We start from the raw sequence: 25,106 nt of genomic DNA, 5'->3' as shown, positions 1-25,106 counted from the left end.
TCTCAGACAATCCATCCATCCGTACTGGACAGGTACTCCTGAGTGCACCGTGCATTATGGGATTAACACTTCTCAGTTGAAAGTTCTTTATTGTCATTCATCATAAGACCAAATGACAGAACGAGATGACATTATTCAGGTCTCGGTGCTGGTAAGGATTAAAATATAGAAAGCTCTCATTAAAAAGTAATTTAAAAGTAAAGATCTAAGTGAATGTAATAATAAAAAAATAAAAGAAATTGAATTTAACGAACTTGATGATTGTGTGGTGCTCAGAGCCTCTGGGAAATGTTTTTTACTCCTTTCTCATTTTAGTTTTTTCACCTCTGTAATGACTCCCCCCGTGTCACATGACACCACAGCTTTTTAAAAAACTCATTTTGTATGAAAATTACTGCCATTTGATGCTCTTTGCCAGAGTTGGAGTCCGTTTGGATCAGCAGTCCCCTGCAATAATGATGTCATATTAAAAATGTAATTCAAAAACAAAACTTGGCACAAGAGGACTTGTTAAAGAGAAACCACATCCACAGTTTTATCTGATTCTTCAGCAGCATCATTCCCTGAAACCTTACTGAACTTGTTTCTCTGCACAGAAACACAAAACCTCTAACGTAATTTCATAAAGTAACAACTCCTTTATTGTTGCTCGCGTGTAATTAAATCTCATCGGCTTTCTAAACATTCTCCTGTTGAAACCTATTTGTTTAATCGTTCTGCAAAGCACTCTGCTCAGGTGAGATACTGAAAATATGCAGTGTAATTTCTCTAAAAGCTCCAGCAAAAATGTCTTCTAAACAAATTACAGGGGAAAGAATTTGCAATGTAATTAAACACACAGCCTTCTGGCTGAAAACGTCACACGCTGGCATGGAGCCAGTCTTGACTCAGTCTCCCACTGAGCTGGAAATTAAGCTTAAAATAAAGAAGAACGAGGGGCAAGAAGTATGGGTGTCACGTGGCAGCAGAAACATGTGGGAGCATTACTGAACCTTTTTCCACTTAAGCATGATTTCATGTGTGGAGGCATGTGGAGTGTTGGGTAATAGGGGGCTCTGAGCATAATGTGATGATTAGCATGGAACAGAAGAAAGGAAGCACAATGCAAGAGTCCATGTTTAAAGTATTAAGTAACCTCCATGTGGCGGATTTTGCATAAATCCTGAGAGGTGACGTCAACAAACTCTCTCGCTGCTTTTTGATTTACAAATACCAAAAGAAACAAAGCGGGAAGAGGCTGATGTTTGTGAGTCCAGCTCTTTATACAGGACGCTTCATAATAGCTCACTGGAATAACTTCTTACAAATATTATGATGTAGCATTTTTCTTGTTACAGAGTATTAAAGTGAAGCTGTAGAACGAGAGAGGAGAGAGGAGAGAGGAAAGGAGAGGAGGAGAGAGGTGAGAGGCGAGAGGAGAGAGGAGAGACGAGACGAGAGACGAGAGAGGCGAGAGGAAAGGAGAGAGGAGAGAGGCGAGGAGAGAGGAGAGGAGAGAGGCAAGAGGCGAGAGGGGAGGACACGCACCAAAGGTTCTGGGTGGAAAAAAACTAAATTGACACATTTCTTTGATGGTGGAAAAAAAGGAATTGCTTCAGGAAACCGCTCTGACAGCTTCCTTGTTGATGAAAAGTGTCATACGCAGGAAAAATGTGTCACTTGTTACTGAGAGGTCTGAACAAAACAGAAGGTTGAAAAGGAAAAATGTAATGAAACGGTAAACCAGTCTGACTGCCCGGTGATAGCAATGAAAATCAATTATAATTACTATCCAGGAACACAGCGACCTTCAGCACCGTTATCTGTCTGAAAGGATTAAAAAATAGAAAACCTGCAGTGAAACGTTAGACATAGAAACGTATGGTCACACTTCTTTTGGTGCTAACTTTACTGCATATGAATTTCACTTAAAGTTCCAATATTTTAAAAAGAGTGCATTGAAATGAATCATACAGCAACAATTTCTAAAGTTTACAGCAGTCAATTAGTAGCCAAGTGCAACAATACTTAACCGAATGACAAATGCAGTCTTAACACGCTTTGCAAAATATTTTGTTAGAAGAAGAACACAGAGTTGTTTTCTAACCACAAGCTGTTTTCACTCACAGACAACATGAACTAGAAAAAATGTGTCTGCTGTCGCTACAACAACCTTCATTTACTAGCCCGATGTTCTTTCTGCGTGAAGTAAAGCAGCATATTATCAACTTTAACACTTCGGCGAGCCTCATGATGCACAGTTTTTATGTTTCTGTACCACGGACAGTGACAGGCTCTCCGATCAATCCTTTCAGTTTTTAAAAAAACAAATAAACAAGAAATATAAACTAAAACAAAAACACCCTCCGGAGCTGAAAACTGAAGCCAAACAGTGCAGTTCCTGCATGAGGCCCTTGTGCACACACTTACTGACACTACATGGGAGTGTCTCAAACATACTGGATTACATAACCTACTCTAAACTCATAACAATTAAAAAAAATAACACAGAAACCAAACAAAGCGAGCTAAAATAAACTAAAACAACTCCCACGTCAAGAACTGAGGTCTGACGGTTGACTGGGTGTCTCATAAAGTCACATCTGATGACCCTCCAACGCATTATTGGAAATAACTGCTTGTTTCTGTGTTACCAGATCACTTGCAGATCCTTTTCTCTTTTTCCCCCAATTGTGGCCTCGCACTCATTTCCCCCCCTTGGAAAATCTTCCCCTTTGTTCTCTCTGCGGCTCTCTCCATCTCAGCCCATCATGAATGCTTTTGCCTCACTCACCCGGTCTCCAGGTCTCACGAGCGGTTCTTGTTTGGTTCCCAGTTTGTGCAGCAGATTGTACGCCACCTTCACACTTCTGGACCACAGTTTACCTGCAAAAACATTTAAACGATGACGTCACACAATAGCTCGTGCAGACAGATAAAAGGTGAAGCACGTCTTTGAGAAACGGTTTGAAGTGACCGATAACAAGTTCAAGATGTTGTTGATGAAATACGTCCTCTAGAGATCAAGAGGTGGACTGTCAGGAAGCCTTTCTGTACCCAATAAAAGCATGAAAGAAACATCTCTGTGGGAACAGAGGATGACAACATGAGCCCCCATATGTAACAAATTACAGCACTGATATGACACGTGATTTTTAAAATACTTTGAAGTTTGACGGTACACCTTGTGGGCGGACTGCTATGAAGGTAATCGTATAGATTTCATAACATCCAATAAATCAAATGCTCCTCGTGACTTTGGTGTAATTGGATCCATGCAGGCTGATACTTTGCAGTTATGGTCAAAGCCTCGGGACATTAAAGGAAGTCATATAGGCTGCATTAGGATGACACTAAACAGATAAAGAGATTCAGTGTCTAGATAAGTGCAGCTGTTACTTTAAACTTTAGGTAGCACAAACCAAGCGCTTACAAAGCAGTTTAAAAATACTTTCTTCTTACAGAAGGTGTCTGTCAAAGGAACTTTCAATCTCCCTGTAAATATAAAGTTATTAAATATTATCTGATCTTTCTGATCGGTTTCATTTTCCCTGGCAGACGGACCCCGCTCTGTTCATTAATGCAGTAACTCACAACAATGGAATCAATTTCCTTCCTATTTCTTTTTCCCCCCCTAATTCAGACTGGCAGATGCAGATATTATGCATGGGTGATCCAGCATGAATTCTTTCTTGTTTTTTTTATGCTAAATGAGTTTTTTTTCCTGGTGTTTGTCTGAACTAATGAAATGAAGAAAAGCTTTAGGATCCCAGGAGGAAAACAGACAGTTTGGACCACAAAAAGCAAAGTTAACTGCAGACAAACATCAGCTACAAACATAATTTCTTAAAAGCGAAGCACCCTACGTCCCGTTGTTTACAGGTGATGTCAGGAAAGCTTGTTGGAGAAAATTATAAACGAACTTATCTACTGGTGGACCTGTGGACTTTTATTTCCTCTGACTGCCTCTTATTGATTTTGGGATAAACTAAGGATCTGAACCAATTCCCAGTATGAGATAAAACATAATGATGAATATAATGATTCTGGACTGTGAAGAATGCACAGCTTCTCTCTGCTCTAGTAGAGAGAAGCTGTGCATTTTTGGACTGGAGTCCAAAAATAAGAAAGCTGAAACTCAGCATGGAAGTTATGAAATTTATCATTTATCTTGAAATAAATCCTAAAGATTTAAATATGTCCTTCTAATCAACGCTATAGTAAAAGAAAAAAAAAGTCTATTCCTGTGAGTTCTCATTGGTTGATTTTTTTTTTAATTAAGAAAACTTTAAAGTACTTTTGTTTGGTTTTGTTTTTTTATTCTAGAAAGACAAAGATAATGCAGCAAACTCCAGGGCTTAAAAATGAAGCCAACGTGGGCGTGCAAAAAGATAAAAAATAAAAAGATGTAGTTCCTCTAATGACCACTTGAGGCTTTTTGTACAAGAGCATAAATCCCCACAGACTTCCTGTTAAAATGCCCATCCTTACAGCATTAATATACATGGCTGCAGGCTGTGTGGTGAATTATAACTCACCAATTTAAATGTTATTAAAATATGAAGATTGCTATTGTTAGCTCATAATACCCTCATCGGGACCTGCTGAGGTCACGAACAAATAGACTCAAGGACAGCTTTTACGACAGGGCAATAGCCCTAATCAATGTAAATAGCTGACCTGACTGGATACCTCCCTGGACTTTTTTAGGGGGGAGGTAACAATGTTTAAAACAATAACAATAATATTTATATTTATAACAAGGTGCAATAATAATTAATGTGCAATAATAACAGTGTGCAATACACATACACTTATTCTTCTTTTTTATACTAAGTTAATATACTGTGTTGTGTTTTTTGTTGCGTTGTGATGTGTCATATCGTGTCGTGTTGTGTTATATGTAGTGCCGACGTAGGACAGTTTTTCCAATTTCATTGTACTACTGTACTATGTATGACTGTGCAATGACAATAAAGAGTTATCTTATCTTATCATAATATGATCCCTTCTATACTTTGAAAAAACAAACTTGAAGGAGGCCAAACTGCTAACTTTGGGACTTCAAATCGGTCCAGAAGCGAATGTATGATGTCATGATGGTTACGTCCCTTTTTTATATACAGTCTATGGAGAAAACATTATTAGTCAGCTAAAGAGTTCAAAGTTCCATATTTGCTCCATGAGATTGTTAAACATACTGTTTACTACCAGTAGCGCTGCCTCTAAGTAAAGGATTAAGTGGAGACATAAGAAAAGATGATGAGCTAACATCTGCAGACAGAACTCTGGTGCTTAAACAGGATTTGTATTTCTTGCAGAGAACACTCCAAACAAAAGCAGATGGAGAGAAGGGTAATCAAAGGAAGACATCAAAGCGAGAGCATCCCAAACACAGAGAAATAAAAAGTTTACGCTTCCTCTGCACGCTGAACACAAATCCGTGCAGATTTATCGATAATGTGATTTGTTGGAGAATAACACCACAGGATCAAAGCGTGCCGAGAAACTTCTCGTCTATTGAAATAGAAATATGTCTGTCTCCTGCCTCTTACGTGGGGTTATCTGCAGTGCAGAGCGGTGAGGGTTGAGTTTAAGGACAGCCGGAGAATTCTGTATCATGAATTCTCTCTCTGTTCTCCAGAGGCAGAGGACGACTCGAAAGGAAGATACAAAACAAGTTTGTCTTTGTTGGCCGACATCAAAGGGAAGGCACGACAGGAATGAAAGATGCGGCAGACATGGAAAGAGAATGGCTGAACTTTAGATTCAGCACTGCACTGCACACACGCACACATAATCTCACCGTGTTTTTGTCTCTGGTGGCGGTCTCCGAGCGCTGGCTGAAGACATTTCACAGTCTGGTGAGCGCTCATATCGCCTCATCATCGGCAGCGAGCTCGCTCCCCACGAATCAGTTAGTTCAGTCACACACGCAAATAAACACACAAACACATCCAGTGCCAATTTGAAGCACCTGCAGTAAAGTTGCCACCTATTCATGTTAATCCTGCGTGAACTCATGCGTGCGACAAAGGTGCTCAAGCGCCATCAACATCAGCAGAGATAAGAAATGACACTTAGGCGTACTTCAACTTCTCCTGAGAATCTTTAGATACCTTCATCATTTTGAATCAGAACACAACGAGGCCTCTTACTGAGAAACACTGGACTGGCCACTTGTTCTGATAGGACCCATTTAAGGAGTGTTGCCATTTAAAAAAGAAATAGGTGTCAGGTGATGGGCTGGGTGGACAAATACATACACTAGTGTTGTGCATATTATATTGATCCGATTCCAAGTGAAGATAGATATAAAAATAATGGCACGGCCAGGTGTACCCCTCAGCCTCCTAACAGATTTGTTGCATTCACAAGATTTTCAGAAAACTTGACCTCTGACCTTGAATTTGAGATTGAGGTCGCCGCTTTGCTCTCAATTTCACATACTAGTGCAGGGGTGTCAAACTCCAGTCCTCGAGGGCCGGTGTCCTGAAACGTTTAAATGTGTCCCTGCTGCAACACACCTGAATAAAATTAGTAGGTCTTTGGCAAAACTCTATAGAACTTGACTGCATGCTGAAGTGGTAACCCCTAACCCTACTCAAGTAAATGTGTTTGGAAAAATGTAGTTCTGAAAGTACTTTTATTGCATCATGTTAACTCATGAGCTGCTGTAACACAAATCAAATGGCTGAATTGCCACATTGGCAGGCAGTCAGTCTACAGAATCTTACTAATGACCTACTAATTGTATTCAGGTGTGTTGCAGCAGGGACACATGTAAAAGTTTCAGGACACCGGCTCTCAAGGACTGGAGTTTGACACCCGTGTACTAGGGCAGCGGTCCCCAACCCCCGGGCCTCGGACCGGTACCGGTCCGTGAGTCGTTTGGTTTGGAGTTGAGGCTCAGGTGTGAAATGTATAGTTTTCAGGCTTTTTATCGGTTTTCAGCATTATTTTGTTATCGTTTTTATCGCTTACTCGGTTTTCCTTGGTCTTTTCACGTGTGTTATGAATAAACCTTCTTTTTTTCGGTACCGGTACTAGTTTTATTTTGTTGTATTTATCCGTGACACCTTAAAGGCCGGTCCATGAAAATATTGTCGGGCATAAACCGGTCCGTGGCGCAAAAAAGGTTGAGGACCGCTGTACTAGGGTGTCCGTGTTGCCCGCCTGTCTACCTGCCCGGCAGGGTGACAACAACACCCCATCAACCTTTTACAGCTGAGGGGGCAAAACAAGCTTATGTAGGGCAGAGCAGTGTGTGTTGCTTTATGAGATGAATCATTATTTTGAAGCACCTGCTTTTAATGACCACTTAATCATTGTGATTTACTGAGATTACTATGATTATGATTATTTTCCACAACAACTTTTTAGCGTTTTGTCTATTTTGGAGACTTATTTTTTTTCTCTAAAGCCCTTCGGTTCAAATTCTGTTTTTTTAAATTTGTGCCACAGGATATAAACAAAAGACATGACAGTTCAGATATTTTTCATAGTTGATGGCTGAATTTTTTTTTCCCGTTTCCATAAAAAGAATTTATTTAACACAATTCAGTGGACTGCATACTGAACAGAAACAATGTATCAATCTTATCGCGCTAGTATGGATCCAATACCAGCGTTGGTATCAATGCTATCGGTGTTTGGATATATCCACCTCTAACACAAACACCCAACTGAAATTTAGTAAAGCCTGAAGGCTCAGTAAAGATTATGGACAAAATTATACTAGCATGCTTTAGTCTACTCATTATTGTAATATACTGACTATTTTAGACTTAGACGGAGGTTTTTACTTGTTATGAAACCTCTTCGTTGTCACTGGGGGGGCACGCTGCAGCTTTAAGTAAAAGATCTGAGAGCTTCTTCCAATTCATTTGGGTGCATGCCTGTGTGATGCTGGGTATGCGTGGTGTGATGTGTCTGGAGTCCTCTCAGTGTAATTTCATTCTCCCCTCTGTACAGCTGGGAGGTTTGACTCTAAATTCATGAGGACCCTGAGAGAAGCAGCTCTGTTCACGGCAGCTAAATTTCTTCATACCCTCCGGACCTGAAGTCGTTTTCTCTGCTGCTGTTTGGGAGATGAATAACTCGGTCGCCTTCAAGCGAAGAACAAGAGAACTTGTTCCAATTTGGGTGTAGATTTAAACTGTGGCATTGAGCCGGGGGACGACGTGATGGGATTCAGCTGCAGCGAATGTGTTTAGGGAGCTGGGACGATGGCAGCGCTGGGGGCCAGAAGGCTGTTACATGTTTGGTATCGGGTTATGTTACTGTTTACTTTGCAACATGTTCTCATTTATGGCTGCTAAAGACTTGCTTTAGTTAATGTTTACGTTATGCTGACCGATTCGAGGCTAAATAGGATTTGTATTTCTGCAGGATGCACTGTGGTCTAGCAGTGCTTGCTTCTGCAAAAGCAAAGATCGGTGTCCATAACCATTAATGTTTGAAACAGAGCACCAAAGTCAGCCGAGTCTGTGTACAGAAACTAATACTAGAGGGCACAGAAGGAAGGTTTTCATATTTTTTCAAGAAGCTGTGCTGAAAGTCGCACAGGAAACAATTCATCTTAAAACATTTTCTCAAAGTTTGAACCTTCAGGATAAAAAAACTTTTCCACCCTCTATAGCAGAGCAGTTTTCTTTTCAGGCATCTTTCTTCACACTTGCTAATGTGCTTAGCACCCTGTCTGGCTGCCATTAGGGGAATTATGCTCACACAGCGGGTGTTAAACATTGTTTGGTGCTACACTTAATCAGCTTGGAAAAGCCACCATATGTGCCGAAAACAAGATGCAGTTCAAAGAAAAAGAAAAACCCTCTTTTATGCACATATTACAAACATTTTTTGTTCTCTTTCATCGTGTGTTATGACAGTATTTTGAAGACTGGTCGCTAGGACGATTTATTTGTGGTCATGTGAGGCGTCCGATGTTCATTTTGGATTTTCATCTTCACACAAAAATATTTCAACCCTTTTTCCTTCAGCTCAGATCCGAAGATTTGACCTTTGGGATGACATGCCGCGATGCAGGATTTCCAAGACTTACCATATGTGAGGACGTAGAGCGGCTTGCCGTTAGTATCCATGGTAGTGAGACACGGGGCCTTCGGAGAGATGGTGCCCCACCTCTGAAGGGCTGCCTCCAGAGAAGGGGGCCAGTTGGTCACCACGCCCAGCTGCTCACCCCGCATGGGTACCATCTGTGCCCCTTCAGCCTTGGGCTGGTTAGGGTCTGGCTGTTGGACTGCAAGTGAGCACGAGAAAACAGAAGAAGAAAATAATTTTTAGTCATTTTTACTTATAATATGTATAAGATTGATTTAACAAGCACCAAAAATACTCACTAAAATATCTTTTAAATGTTTGTTTAAATTACAGTGACCAGTTATTTTAGGAAATAAGGTGGAGAAAATATGGTCACAAATGCATTCTGCAGCATGGTAACAAGGCCAGACATACACCCAGTGCCACATGAGGAAAAAATGGAAGACCTGCTACAGATGGTCAACATCGTGAGGTCAGTCTGGATTTACAGGAAGAGACGGATGAGTCCGCCTGAATCTAGGAACTTTCCTAAGAGGAACGTTCCTGCCCACTACTGTAAAACGTTTTAAAGGCAAACGGTGGTCACGTCAACCACGTCCAAAATATTCACCCGACCATCAAACCACCACAAATGAACTATTTTCTCCCATTTAAGTCAAGTTTCCTCAAATAATCAGTCCAGCTGTTCAGGTCACAGTAAAATTAATACATTTATGTTTCTTGGTTCTTTACGATCTGCAACTTTTATTGCAGATTACAGGACATCAAATATCTTTAACTTTGCTTTTATGCTTTTTTAATAGATTGAAAAGACATAATGTCAACCAGCGACCTTTTATGAACAATATGACAAAGCTGATATTAAATTAACCCGTATAAATCAATAGAATATCATAATACAGAATTGTTTATTCTTATGAGTTCACTGTATTATACAGCCATGTAGAAATGTGCATGTTAGGAATAATGAAACATTTACTGCGTGTCACCACTGCTGTAAGACAGAAAGTTCACAGGAAAGAGCTTTTAATCAAGCAAAACGCCCTGCTAATGAATTTCAACGACATACTGAACCAAACCGAGTCTTTCCAACATTTGCTATTCATGCTTAAATTATGAATTAACTTCTGGCTCTGCAGCGTTTCATGCTGAAAACAGAAGGAAATATTCATCAGTTAGACTCTGCTTTGTCAGAGGAGACTTTAGGGAATGAGGTTCAGTCATTTGTCTGCATAGATTATTTTTCAAAAGTTTTAGCAAAATATATGTTTTTACCACCACTCAACTTTAGGTCAACACTGAAAGAAAGACTGGCAGAATCATTGTAATGTTACGTATTTGTTTTAAGCCTGGAGATTTGCATTTTGGCTCCAGCTGTGTTGGGGGGGAGCCAAAATATCAGGATAGGCTGGAGTACCAAGTTATCAGCTAATGCTAACAAGCTAGGTTAGCATAAACTGTATGAGTGCATCACACAGGCACATGCTAATTAACATGCTAATTAGCTCCAAGTCATATACAAATAATAACTACAGTTTCACTCACTCAACTGTTAGACGTCAGGGAATCACCCAAAAAGCCACCAATATAAAAAGCTAAGCTAAGTAACCTAATTTAGCCCCTAACCACGCTACCTAGAGACTGGTTGGTGACACCCTGGCAACCACTGGTCACCAAGGAAAAATGTGTAATCTCTTGGCTGCTGGAAGAAACTATGATACAAAGTTAACGTTTCCCCTTTGGAAAGTTGTTGCAATGGTAGGGGACAGCTTTTACTTTGAAGGTTCTCCATTTCCAGCTTGTGTTGCATAGGTTTCACTACTGCTTAGGGAGTGTTTGCAGACAAGTCAGCACCTTCCATGCAAAATACAGCAAATCACTGCAATCTGGTAGCAATCAAAGCATTCACAGGGAGGTTTTTGGTGCAGCATCCTCTTTGAGAACAACAGCTAGCTGACCACTCTCGATGTTCATATCCCATCTTCTAATGTGGATGAGGGGGTGGTCTAGGCACCAGGGGGCAACCAAGTCTTTCCTTAATTGGCTTCACACATTTTTGCAAGAACATGAATCAAAATATACAAAAACACGTATTTTCAAGTATTTTTAAGAGTGAAAAGAGAAGCTGTTACCCTCCAAAAGCTCTTCAAAGTCATCGACGAAAAACTCTCTTAATGGCGGCCGTTTGGGTCTCTTCAGAGTGTTGACGAGTTGCTGTATTTTGGCTGAAACTCTGCTGCTGACTGGAACACCTGTGGAGCGTGAACAAACACACAAAAAGACCACACGTTTTAATCCAAGTCGTAGCTTAGACTTTCTAATTGCGCTTTCACAGGTGCACACGTGAAGTAGTCGCTGCTTTCGGATTCCACTGAGCAGCCCACCGTTTCATCCGTGATAGAAAAAAATCCCCAAGTTTTAACACTACACTGAAGAGCCCTCGAGTGAGCAATCATGACAGCTGCCGTACAAAATGACACTCAAAATGCAAAAATAGCGTATGAGATGAGGTGTGGGCTCAAATTGCTCTTTCATTAAGGCCATTTTCAAACCCACAGAGTTTGTAGCCTTAAGACAAAGAAGGAAAATGAAAGTCTAAATGTGGATGTAAACAGATGTACTGGCAGACTTGGTTTGGGCTGCAGGGTGAACCAAAGACAGACGTGATGTTGTTAAGATTATTATTTCGTCTGTGTGTGAAGGTAAAGGAGCGCTACTCAGTGAAACTCGAATACTTTTGTTTTCACCCCCCTGCAGTCCTCGGGTGCTTATGCTGGTTTTTTTTGCCTTTTCTCTCATCAGGCTTTTCTCAAGCAACTGAACACAAAGGAAGCGTCTTTTTTTCCATCCCTGGCTGTTTCACATTTATCCAGTCAAAAGATGCAACATTTAATTCATTGTACTTATCCTTGCAAAAGACCACTGCACTGTATGAACTGCCGATGTTAGAGGTTAGCTTGCAACACTCACACCAGCTGTGCGTGCGTGGGTGGATGTTAATGTACATTCATGTAAAACTCAAACTGCGACTGACCTCAGCAGCTCACCAGGAAGTACATTTCTTTTATCCAAACATTTTCTTCTGCCCCTTAAAATGTATTAAGAACATGCATAAAGTGCACGTTAATGTTTGGCGGTGCAAATTTTAATCCACCCACACATGCTGCACACGTGCTCCACATTTCAACATAAAGCGGGTGAAACAGGGCGGGAATGAAATGGTGAACGACGGATGCATGTCGCAACAGTGACCGACGAGGCGCTGCAGACGAAAATGAAGCGTGACAAGAGGAGGTGCAGTATTTGCTTTACCCAGAAAAAGGACTCTACTCTTATTCATCTGATAAATTATATTTTGTTTTCAAATTTGGGGTTTCTAGATACCTGATCGCAAGATCCACTCGATCCACTGCATACTGCAAATCTCATGTTTTATACTGTACTTCACCAACCTGTCCAAGTGTATCTTGTTTTTTGCCCAATGACAGCTGGGCTGGGCTCCCTCTGCAAACCTGAACTGCATACGTGGTTAAAACAATGGACGTCTGGATAAATGTACACAAGTTACAAAAAGGAAAATACCCTTCAAGGATAAAAAAGCCTTAAAAATTTAATATAATACTTTTTTTAAAAACTACCACAGGAAACCCTCTAAAATCAAATGTTAAATCCTCAAAAATCCAAACACTAAGTATTAATGATGAAACATCTTTCAACTAAAGCTCATCTTTGGAAATAAAAGTCTGCGCAGCCCGACTGGAAGCAACACAATAAAAAGTGTTATTTCAGATGAAATCCTGTCTACTTTGTTGCATCTCTTCCAACCAAACATCCCGACAGGGCCCCGTGTGCAAACTCTGGCATCTGATCTATCAAACCACTTCATGCATTCAGCATCTCGGCCCGCGGCAGCATCCAGTGTATTGTCTGATGAATAACTCAGTCTGCTGCAGCCTCGCGTCCCTCCAGAGAAGGAATTATTGAACTACGAACCAGCAAACTGCCAACCTCTGTCATCTTTGAGGTCTCTGCAGAAATCTGTGGATTCATCTTTTGCAGTGCTAAAAGGCATTACGAACCAAATCCGATCCCCCGCCACGTCTGGACTACAAAGAGCTGGTTTATATAACCATGAATGAAGATAAACTCTTTGTTGGATTTTGCTGATACAGTTTGTGTTGTTTAGACTACAAGATTATACACCTGCCTGTGATAAGAAGAAGAGAAACACCTGCAGAAAATTATTACCAATGAACTTTTTTGGTTTTACTTTTGCAAGAAAAATTAAAACGAAAACATTGAAACACAAAAGCAACAAAAAACACAATAAAAGCCTCACATGAATCCAAAGTAACAAAACATTCTAGCCTTCAGCTCTTCTTCTCTCATCATGATCAGGATGTTCTTCACATCCACTAAGACAGAAAATATGATGCATTCCCCCAAAGAAAATGCGACACAATCAGAGAATTTCACCTTGAAAAACACGAGCAACTGTTCATATTTGCCAGTCTTGACTCACCGTCTCCAGTTTCCATCAGCTCCGCGTTGCCGTACTTGGGCGTCTGTCTTTGGGCTGCGGTGCCAGCGCCTGGGGCTCTCTCCACCTGGATGGCGTCGGTCGCGGTGGTGTTGGCGGTATTGTTGGTGTAGCCGGTGACATCTGGAGGGGCAGAGTGGTTCTCTGGGATGTGAGAAAATAGGGAGGCGGGTTAGTACCCTCACACATCCTGCTGTTACTACACTCTAAATGTGGATCAGAAACCCAGCACAACCCAGTAAATTATAAACATATCTGCTGAATGTCAGACTAAAGAAGTTTCTACTTAAATGAAATTGACACAAGAAGTCATAGATGAAGATGAACATCAGTGAAACTGTTAGCATTAAAGCAGCTGAGGTGTCGATCGAACGGTTAAACAAAAAGTAACCGATGAAATAAAACGTTGATTAACCGATAACGACTGGAGACAACTGAAACATCGGCTGAATATTAATAAGTGTTGTGCATGCAGAAAGGACATAAGGTGTCAGTTAAGTTGTAAAGACTGAAAGCAGCGGAGTCGTCAGTTTAAATGTCGGTTGAATCACCAGTTCTTGAGCCAGCAGAGGCGAAACATCAGTGCCTGAAAACAGCTGTGGCTTCAACAGGCTTTCAGACAGGAAGTGACACAGACAGTCAATGAAATTCAGATAATTAACAAAGTTAATGCTTTAGATATTTTAGTCTGTTTTACTAAAGACGGTTCCATAACCTATTGTCTCATGCAGCAGGTAGTTTAGGAAGGACATTGAAAGTATAGCAAAGCAATAGTAACGTTTGTTTGTGTGCTTATAGGAAAAGTTCAAGATGTAGACTTTATTAACCTGCTATAAAGGCAATAAAATGATTTCTAGTAAAATTCTTAAAGATATGTGGATAAAAACACTATTGGAAGCCACAAGAGAAAGAAAATTAGGAAGAAATTCACTGACTACCAAAGAATCTTTAAAGACGAATCATGTCGGGGGCTTAAAGATGTGACACACTTCAAAAAAATAGAGCAAAAATCCACCAGAACCACCAAATCCCTCCAGAATCTCCCAATCATTCCTCACTGATCGCTCCACAAACCGCTCATTTCACCACCACCTCCCTCTACTGCAACATCTGCCTCTCTCTCGAGCAAAAAAAAGAAACAAAAAAGACTCCATTTCCATCAACACCCACATCATACCATTCATTTCTGGTTGTTTTTCACCCTATTTTGTGCTGCATTTAGATACTGCTTCAACCTGTCTGCTGTGCCTAATGTTTCAAAGCACATAGCATTCCTTAAATTCTTCGAATTTACCTCTTTTATGAGGCTGGGATGCAGTTCAGCAACATCAAACGCTGTTTACTGTTCTGCCCGAGGGCTTCTTTACTTTGAGTGGTCGAAGCATGAAATGATGATAGCAGGAGGATGCGCGGTGAATCTAAATTGGGATGTGTGTAGGTATATCCTTACGTATCCTTTACTGTATCTTTGCACTGAGTCAGAGTGCCCACTTCAAGTTAATCCAATAGAAAGCCATCCCCACAAAGCCAAAAGTAGGTTTGTGGTTCTACGCATTGCTGTTTTTGCTGCGTTATGTGCGTCATTTGCATTGGGTTACCACTGCATTAACATTTATAGCACGCTGAGATTGATCTTGTAGTCTTGGGTTTCAGAGTTGCAAGGTTCCCTAATGTTCACTGTGGGTCATTTTTGGCATTTAGTGCTTCGTGCATTTGGAAATCCCTCCAGCTTCTCCTTATCGGGCCTCCTGTAAGGTCAGAGGTCAAGTGCAGATGTAGAAAAACAATCACAGAGGTAATCAGGATGCAAAAGTGCATTGAAACATCTGTAGGGTGCGTCTTAGACATTAACCACTTTCTGAGAATACTGGGACACTATCCAACCATTGAGTCCATCTCGGTTATATTTTAGTGTTGAACAAAACACACTTAAACCCTTTAAGTTTGAAACACAGCTCAAGGGAACTAAAAGTCGTCATTTCAAATTGTACCTCAACTCCAGAATAGCAGGACTGAAGGAGCACCTCTTTGCTTAACTTCTAAAACACCCTCAAAGAGAGGTCACCACTTTGGATGATTTATATGTGAACGCTTGCCTCGCTGCTCCCATTCACAGCTTCCCGCATGATGCACCGCTGCTTCAGTCAAGGACCAGAAGACAAAGGAGATCAAACTACTTCATGGCGTGAAGGTTCCTGCTGTGAAAAGGCAGCAGAGCGAGTCATGACTGAGGGGTCCTGTTCACAAGTGCTGCTCATGTTAATGTAATTCACTCCATCACGTGCCCACGATTAAACTCACTGAGATGTTTCGAAGGATGCTCATTACGTCACTTAGCATCTGTTTCGGATGATGAGACGAGGTTGGGTTTCTGGTTTCACATCATTGTGTTTTATTCTATTGAGAGCTGTCAGCATTGACTTTCATTATTCATTTTGCTTTGATTAAAGGTCTATTGGCTCCATCCACCACCAACTATATATAACCTTACATTTGCTGTTCTCTGTAAATGAACTTTCTGTATGTGGATTCACTCCTTGTGTTTTTATTATCTAATGGCATTGACTTGTGTTCTTCCTTCCCACTGTCGCCAAGTGTTTGCTCATGTCAGAGCGTTGCAGCATCTTCTGTTATGGTGTAAAACACTTTGAAGTGACCATTGTCAGCTGGTTCTACATAAATAAACCCACAAGAATTGAAGAGAAGCACTTCATGGATTCAGTCATTCATTTAGTGCCCCATCTATAGCCAGTTTTTGTTTATATTTCTTTAAACTGGTGAAATGTGAATAGGTTGATTTAGCCATTATCATTTTGACGTCTACATGTCGATACTGCAAAAATAAAGGCAGTTCTGATGCATCTTTTCCCAGTTGTTTATTTGTGTTTATGTCTCCTTTATCCAGAATAATGAGGTGAATTACCAATGACCAAATTAAATATTTAATTCACAACACAATGTTAATCATTTTAAGCTCTAACGACTTGTGCTAAATGTAAAACACCAAGAGCTTACTCATTTTGTTTTTTTTATTTGGTTCTATCCATTTAATGTCATGACTCTTTCATGTGTTCGAACAAATAAAGCCGAGAGCCGCTGAGCTCAATATGAAGTGAAAGGCTTGGAAAGACTGAGAAATATAAGTGCACAGTGAGAGAAAGCAGGGATGATTACTAGCAAAGCACTGAGCCCAAGCCAGCTGGAGAGAAACTGAATTCTTAATCCAGACATGGACTGCATATCAACAATGCAGCTCCCAGCACAAGCATGCTAATTACTGTAGCACGCTGTCTCTGCAACATCTGGGCTGACGGTTTGAGCTACACATATATTCTCTGTAGGCACTTGTTGTGCAGCATCTGTGAGAATATGTGTGTGTGCATGCACGCACACATATTTGCACCTCCGGTGACCTCATCAGGTCGTCTTTATGAAGACCTGAGACAGAGCTGAATATCATCACTGGCTAAGGATGAGGATGAGGACGATGATGATGATGAATGCCTCATTCACTGCTGGAATATCCATCAGAGAGAGGCTGAGGCTGTTTCAGGGACAGGACACTTTAATGTGCGGGCTCAAGGATCTGTGGCTGGTAGTTTGCAAGCCCCACAATTGAAAATGTCTCCATCAATTTCTGTGAATCTTGTTGAAGCATTACTGTGGATAAATGTGCTTCACAAGGAAAAGTTTGAGATTTTCTTTCTTTCTCTTGAAAAGGAAGTACCCTCGCTATAATTTGTGTCCGCTGCCTATTTACACTGGACAAAAACGTTTAATTATTCATGCATTCTTGTGAATCGGGCATTAAATCCATCTTTGAGTAAATAAATGCATGATTTTTACAAAAAGTTCCAGCATAGTATTTCTAATATATTTCTTACAAAAATATAAAACCAAGCTGTTTATGCTGGATCAATAGAACTCAAACTGCACTGCAGGAACAGGCTGATTTGGGGCTTAACGCAGTGAATGACAAGAAAAATACCAGCCTTTGTTTGTTTTTGAAACAATTTTGTGTTTGCAGGGGGTAATGGGATGCTTTGGTTCTTTGTAACACCAGTGACCACTGGTGTTTCAGGCACATCTTAAAACTGGTTTATATTTTATTTTGTTAGATGATTTGGGGACTATGCCTGATATTTCCCCACTGTCTTACAATGCTGCTGGTGAAAAAGTTCTAAAGTATTCCAGTATATTTACCTTAGATCAGCTGATCTACGTATGCAGAAGAACACAAAATGTTATTTACCATCCGATCCTGACTCATTGGCATATTAAAGAAGTTTCTGTTATTGCATCGTGTGTGTAAATGCCTGCTCTTCCATGTGAAGCTGCAGCTCTCCTGCACATATGTAACAGTCAACAGGCTGCTGCAAACCTCAGTAAACACATTTGTATGATTCGTTTAAATACTCTCCTCCCAAAATTTACAAACACAAATACATGTGCATGTCCACACTGATACTTTTTTCCTCCCAAGCACCAGAAGAAAGCTGCTGAATTGCCCCATGATGCTTTTAATTTTATATTTTCTTCGATGGGAATTTTACTATTAAAGCGATTTAATTGCCGATGATATCCAGCTATATCTTTTCATTTAAACCAAGTGAATCATGAGTTCAACATGAGTAGCATCCATGTTAAACACATCTCTAGATCTTTTTTTCCACCTAAGAAGTATTAATACTTTTAGATGCACCGTTTAAGAGAAGCTGGAGGTGCTCGTTTATCTCTAACAGCTACTGTAATGCACTTTTTTACTCAGTCAGTAGAGCAGCCCTCAGCCATGCTGCTGCTGAATTACTCTCAAGTAATAGGTTAAGCAGACGATCTCATATTACATTACAGCAGTTGTTCCATAATTTATAATCTGTGGAGTAGCTTCGATTTGTGTTTTCATCACTGCTGAATTTGCTTTTATTGTTTGTGCTAATAAAGAGGCAGAAACTTGGGCCAGGCCACAGTCAGGGAGCACTCCTTAGATAAAAGAAAAATAGAAAACTAATGAAAAGCCTAATTAAGAAATAAAACCAACGTGTGCCATCACGACAGCTTCGATGGACCTTTGCACTGATTCTCCAGGTTTCTGGAGCTGCAGAGGAAGGAACGCTATTCGTCTCCACGATGGTGGTGGTGGAGAGACGTCAGTCAAAAATCACTCGCAGGTGTTTAATAATGATTCATGTCACTATTGTAGCTCATTAACTTTGTCTGCTCTCTCCCACAGTTTGTGTTTTGTCCTGTTTGTTCTCTCTTTGTTTTGGTCTTTTCTTTTCTCTGACTCCTGGCTGCCTCTAAATGGCGTCCCCTCCTCCAGTCTGGTTATAGGGACGTTCTTCCTCCCCGCTGTTGCTAAGTTCCTCTACAGGATCTTTAGGGTTTTCTCCCCCATATTGAATGCAAAGCAACAGATTTTTTTTAATTAAATTGGCACTACATAAATGAGTAACCGAATAAAACTAAATGTAGGATCAAGATGTGAATCACTTCCTCATCTCATTCATCATGTTGTTCCCAAACTGTTTTCCTCTTCCCTTAGAGACCACCGACCTTCCCCTTGCAGATATACAGCACTGACAGGGGGGCTAAGCTCCTGTTAAATCCCAGTCGGCCTCATCTAGACGCCTTAATCACATTAAATATGGGAACTATTCCAGAGCAGTGTTAGTGGATTCAAAGTCTATTTTTAGTTTTTGACAATGACAAATGGTTAATTAGAGGTCTGTTCTTAAAGTCTTTCTTCAAGTGACTGCTCCTTGTTTGCTCCACCATGGATAAGTGTATTTTCTCTGGCAGTCCAACAGGAATGGTGCAAGGAGTCACTTCAGTAAATGAGCGCATCATCCTGTGCTGCTGCCGTTTTACATGCCAGGCACTGAGTGGTGCAAAGCAGGAAGCGTCTTCAGTTCACAACTCTTGGCTGTTACATGTCGTGCTGGTTTCTTTGATATAGTATCTATGATTTGAGGTAGCAGATTGCAAAAAATACAACACGAAAAAAAATTACAGACAAAAACTAAAACAAGGAAGCGGACGGGCAGCCTGCATTCCTCTACCATCTGCTTTCTGGCCTAGATGAAAAGCTGCTTTGAAAGCAGATTGCCTCTGGCTGAGAAAACAACTAAAATCATGCTGCATAATTAGGCAAATCAATAAAAAACGACAAACAGAAGAACCTTGAAAAGAGGAAAGAGTCACACAAGCTGCTATCCAGCTTCTTTAAAAGCATTGTTGATTTTCCTCATCAACAATTCACACTTTCAAAAGCTGTAAGCACAGCCTTTTTTCAAATCCACACAAACAAACTGCTTTCATGCATCTACCACAACAGCTCAATGCTACTCCTATCAAGGTTAGCATTGATGGTTTCTCCTCTGCACTTATACAACATGGCTAGGCACAAATTTAATTAGCGGGGAAACAACTGAGGAGGGGCACAGCTCGAACAGCAGGCATATGATGGAGGGCACTGTGGAGAGAAGGTTAGCTGAAAATTATGAGGGGGGAAATACGACATCCCTGTTCGTGCCAAGGGATGGCGGGAGACTGACCCTCATTCTGGGCTCTCCACCAGCCATGCTCCGATTGAAACTTACCGGAGCGTCGTGGACCAGAGTTTCCATTCTCTATCATACCAGCTGGCACTGCCCTCCTCCTTCTCAAGGAGAGGTGGCTTAAAAGGCCTGCATGTGAGGAACAAGAAGGGAGGGGAGTCTTTAAAAGTGGCATCAATCGCAAACCTCTGGTCTTTGTTTTTGACACAACACAGCACATCAACGCAAAATCTGAGTTCACAGATTAAACTGTAACTGGATAATGTGAAGATTCCCCACGGTGAGGGAAGAGTGTTGTGGGAGCAGGAGAGTGTTTTCCACGGGACTTTACAAAAAGAAGCCAAAATAGGAAAACTCTGGTGAGGAAAGAAACTCCCGACGTAAGCTGTGTGCGTACATGGCTTTTAAATTTAAAGAAATTATATCTGCTGTTGGTTCTCAACAGTGTGCAAGGCATTAAAGCACTCAGCTGCACACAGCTGGATGTTCTGTGAGAAATGCTCCATCAGGCTGTAGTTTTCATTTCAGCTATTTTGGTGCTTTGTGTCACTGTGAATTATGACAATCCGGACCAAACCGGTTCCACTGAAGTTGCAACATTTTTACAAACCAATTCTGGTTCATCTGTTTCATTCAACGATCCGCTTTCGCCCTTCTCATTCTCCGTCGCCGCCATGCTTTGTCCACCATGTGCGTATGAAAACAAAGGCCATGTGCGCTTTACCCATATTCTATCGCGATATTTCATTTTCTTATCATTGCCTAACACTGTACCGGTATTACCTACTTTAAAGTATCACTTTTTTCATAAATACACGAACAAGATTCCTGTTAAATTACAATAAAGTAAAGAATGTGCACCTATAATCTACAAAAACAATTTCTTACTATAAAAATATTACAGCACTATACTCTATAGAATATAAACTTCATTACACAATATTGTCAGATGGTTGCTTCCGATTTTACTCTTAATTTATTGTACCTACTCTAATTTTAATAAACAGTAATTGCAGGTATATCTGTACTGTATTATATATAACTATATAATAGAGGTGGGAATCACCATACATCCCACGATACGATATTATCACAATACTTACCGCACGATACGATATTATTGCAATTTTTAAAAATATTTTGCGATATTCAGATTCTGTACATAAAAGTAAACTTTATCAATATTCATTTTATCTAATATCAAAGCCTCGCACTCAGTCTTTCTCTCGTTTCAGTCAGTTTTATTGTTGACAAACTGAACGGTTTGTATTACAGTCTAGTCCAACTTAACTGAATGCAACCATCTGGTACAATTATAGCTATTCTGAACTATGCAATTTATGAAAACTATGCAGCCCCTTCAGCAACTGAAGAATTTGAAAGTAAATTAAAACTAAATATAATTTTACATTAAATAAAAGTTTTAAACTTAATTAAAATAAAACATTTCTTAAATTAAAAGAAGTAAACTGTCATGTTTATTGCTGCCAAAAAACAAGTTAAACACATTTGGACAGTGAAGGAATGTCAGGATTCTTGCTCAGAAAAAGGATCAACATGCTCTCAGCACAAAAACCTTTTTTGTAACAAAATATCGATTTCTGCTGTCCCTGTATCGATACATTATTAGCAAACAAAATATCACGATACTACATACACACAGGTTCTGTACAGGAGCTGAACTCAGCCCAGAGTCAACAATAACAACCAGATCGTCTGCGATGATCCTGTGAAAAAGATCTGCAGGCTGGAGGAAAATGTGGAGAGATGAAAGGAGCGATGACCAATTGGGGAGATATGAGAGAACAAAAAGTTATCGTCACAGGCAAACCGAGCAGTTCTGATAAGAGCTGAATAAAAAACAAGGGGGGGAATGATTCTGTTCATAAACTCTCCTAAGATTTTACACACACACACACACACACACACACACACACACACACACACACACACACACAGATCTAGGCTGTGTTGGCCTTGAGCGAGGAAACGAGAAGCAGAGCTTCAACCCACACGTGTGCACATCGCTCAGGATTTCCTCTGTGATAAACATGAACTCTGTAACTTCACAAAAGAACAGGCTCAATGAAACTTTACACCAACCAGCTGGAAAAATTACAACAACATGATGTGATGTAATGGAAATCCGCAACTCTCAGGGTTAGCTATGCAACCAAAGACGCTGCCCAGGACTCAACTGCCTGTCAGCAACAGGCCTCTGTATACCAGCCACAGTACAGACTGGGAGGAAGTCAAAGTCATCGATTAGAAGTAAAAAACAAACGGAGGAATGTTCTCATCACCTGAAACGAGACATCGCTGACCTGTAAGTGCGTTTCCATCTATTGGTTTTATGCACATTTTGAGGTTTGACTCTTATTTTAATCTTTTAAATGATCTCAGAAGAATTAGCACCACCAGCTGTTTATAACAAAGCATGGTTGTGGGTGGAAATCTGGCTAAAATGTGGGCAACATTTGGATGCAGTTTGTGCCTTTTGCTAATTGCATTATGCGCAACGATGCCAAGGCTTCATTCCAGCCATGAATATTTATGTAACCGGGGTTTATAAATACAAGAAAACCTGTAGTCATTCATCATCCCTTAGCTGTGAGTTCCACGTTTTCTGTATTCAGTCCACAGAAAGAGTGTGAGTGAAGCAAGAAATGAAGCAGCAGAGATACCTGACAGGTAGTAAATTATCAGTTCTTGCAGACAAAGTCTTTGCTGTGGGTATAAAGCCCTCAGGGATGGTGACAAAGACCGAAACACAATGACTCTCAACTGGGTCACGTACCCATCTTTATTCCTCACACAGGCCATTATTGCTTTGATGGCTACAAATGCACAAATGCATACATTTTATTGTGAGGCAAGAGGTCACACACGTAATTGCAAAAGCAAGGCACACAACTGCAGCAAGGGCAGGAAAATACATGCCCGGACCCCTGAGACAAACTCTGATACCCAAAGAGGGGAGAGAGGGGGCTGTAGTCTATTCCAGCTACTACAGGACGAGAGGCGGGTACGCCCAACATAACCCCACCAACTGCACCAGTCCAGAGCCCACACAGACACAAGGAAAACATGCAAACTCCACACAGAAAGGACCTGGCCAGCTGCTGGAATCAAACTCAGGACCTTCTTGCTATGTGGCAACAGTACTAACCACCGTACCAACAAAAATACAAAATACAGCCCACACGCAAACAAATTCAACTAGGGCCAAAGTGAAGGAATGAAGGGAGAAAAGGAATGCAGAAACAAACTCACGGGGAAATGGCTGAAAGTGCGACTGAGGTTCAAAGAAGACCTGGCAAAGCAAGAAAGAAAAGCATGGGAGCAGATATATACTGGGGGAGTGCCCGGCTAATTAGAAACAGACACGGCAGAAAATAAAAACACGGGAAGGAGAAGAGCTAAACAGGCCTGCTCGGTTATGATGAAAATCATCGAACAGTAGTAGAGGATTTATTAAACTTTTTTTTTTTTAAGGGCGTCGTCCCATCAGAGCAGCGAAGGAGCTGGATGTAGGCTGGGTGGAGCTGGCGGGGGGGGACTCTGTGTCTGCCGGTGCATTATCTTCAGAGCTGGATACCAGCCGTGCCAGCGTGAAAACAAACCTGTCTCCGCCAGAGCATTCAGTCCTCGGCTGTCAGGGAAATGCACAAATGGGTTTCTGTGGCAGCAGCGAGCCAGTTTTTCACTTTCATGTTTGCGCCGTGTTTTCGACATGAATTGAAGCTGCTGGAAACCAACTTCCACCCTGCTGTAGCGCTGGCAGAATGTCCTGCCCTCCCAGTTTTGCAGGGAAACGGTGTGCTGGGAAAATCGCATTCAGTCCTTTGGCAGGTATGCTTAAAAACTTTGTGTGAAAATTCTCCAGACAGGAAGAGGAAAGAACAGAAATGCCCACTAAATAACATCGTCCCAGCATCCTGACAGGTCACAATGAATTTCTGATTGATGAATGGTCATATTTGCTTCTCCTGCTGAGGTTTAAAACACATTACCATTCTCAGGATAGTTTGTACAGGCTAGCAAGCCTCTGCAGGGCCTTGATCCTTTTGAGACGTATTACTAAACGTTCTCAGAAATACTTTAAATAAGCTGTGGTGGTTATTTTTTCATCATTTAATTTAAAATGATAAACTTCATTTTCTTTTTCCTTTACATGTAATATACTGAAGCATCTTTTTTGTTTTCATTCAGATGATTTTGGCTCATAGGTCATTAAAATAAGAAATCCAGTGCCTCTAATTATTAGAATATTTCTTAAGATCATTCAAAGGAAGGTTTGACAATAGAGACGTGTCCAGTTTCATTTCATTTATACACTCAGTACTCGGTTGAGGCTCCATTAACAGAATTACTGTATCGGTGTAGTGGTGTGTGGAGTTGATCAGGTCAGGGTGCGTCTGCTGAGGTGTTACTGACGTCCAGGTTGCTTTGATAGATCCTCCCTGGGATTCAGGCCAGGCGAGTTAGCCCAGCAATAACACGGTCAGCAAACCATCCATATGCAAAAAGTTCATCATCAGCTGGAAGCAGAAAGAGCTCTAAAATCTTCTGGTTGACTTTAGACTTGATAAAACGCCGTGGAGCACCAACAGCACCAACTCTTCACAGACTGTGGAAACTTCACTCTTCAGACTTTAACATCGTAATTTCAAAATAAAATACAAAACTGACTTTAATCTGAAAAGAGGACTTTGAACCACTGAGAAACAGTTCAGTCTTTTTTCTCCTCAGTCCAGATAAGATACTGTGACGGTGTCTCTGCGTCAGCAGTGGTTTGATATCAGGACTGAAACTGTTGTAGGTCCTTTCCTGAAGACATTTGTGTGTAGTGGCTCTGAGATACTGACACCAGCCTCCGCTCACTCAGCTGAAACTCTCCAAAGCTCTTGAATCGACTTGTCATCACAATCCTCTCAATGCTGCGGTCATCCCGGTTGCTTCTGCACCTT

General features: G+C 40.9%; 1 protein-coding gene across 14 annotated transcripts in view; it reads right to left on the bottom strand.

Moving 5' to 3' along the window:
• Positions 1 to 25,106, bottom strand: part of LOC309694488 (disco-interacting protein 2 homolog C) — a 204,441-nt gene that overhangs the window by 45,340 nt on the left and 133,995 nt on the right. For 13 of the 14 annotated variants that reach the window (XM_082514602.1, XM_082514607.1, XM_082514603.1 and 10 more), the window contains 4 exons: positions 13,562 to 13,723; positions 11,172 to 11,291; positions 9,041 to 9,238; positions 2,774 to 2,865 (listed from right to left, as the gene is read on the bottom strand). In XM_082514602.1, coding sequence (XP_082370728.1) covers positions 2,774 to 2,865; positions 9,041 to 9,238; positions 11,172 to 11,291; positions 13,562 to 13,723 — 572 coding nt within the window. Of the gene's footprint in view, positions 1 to 2,773; positions 2,866 to 9,040; positions 9,239 to 11,171; positions 11,292 to 13,561; positions 13,724 to 20,178; positions 20,255 to 25,106 lie in introns of those variants that run through there. The other variant, XM_082514600.1, reaches the window with a different exon arrangement.

This window comes from Aulonocara stuartgranti (genome assembly GCF_965226115.1).
Source record: "Aulonocara stuartgranti genome assembly, chromosome: 18".
Taxonomy (NCBI): domain Eukaryota; kingdom Metazoa; phylum Chordata; class Actinopteri; order Cichliformes; family Cichlidae; genus Aulonocara; species Aulonocara stuartgranti.
The sequence above is the reverse complement of the archived record's forward strand: the minus strand, read 5'-3'. Positions and strand labels throughout refer to the sequence as shown.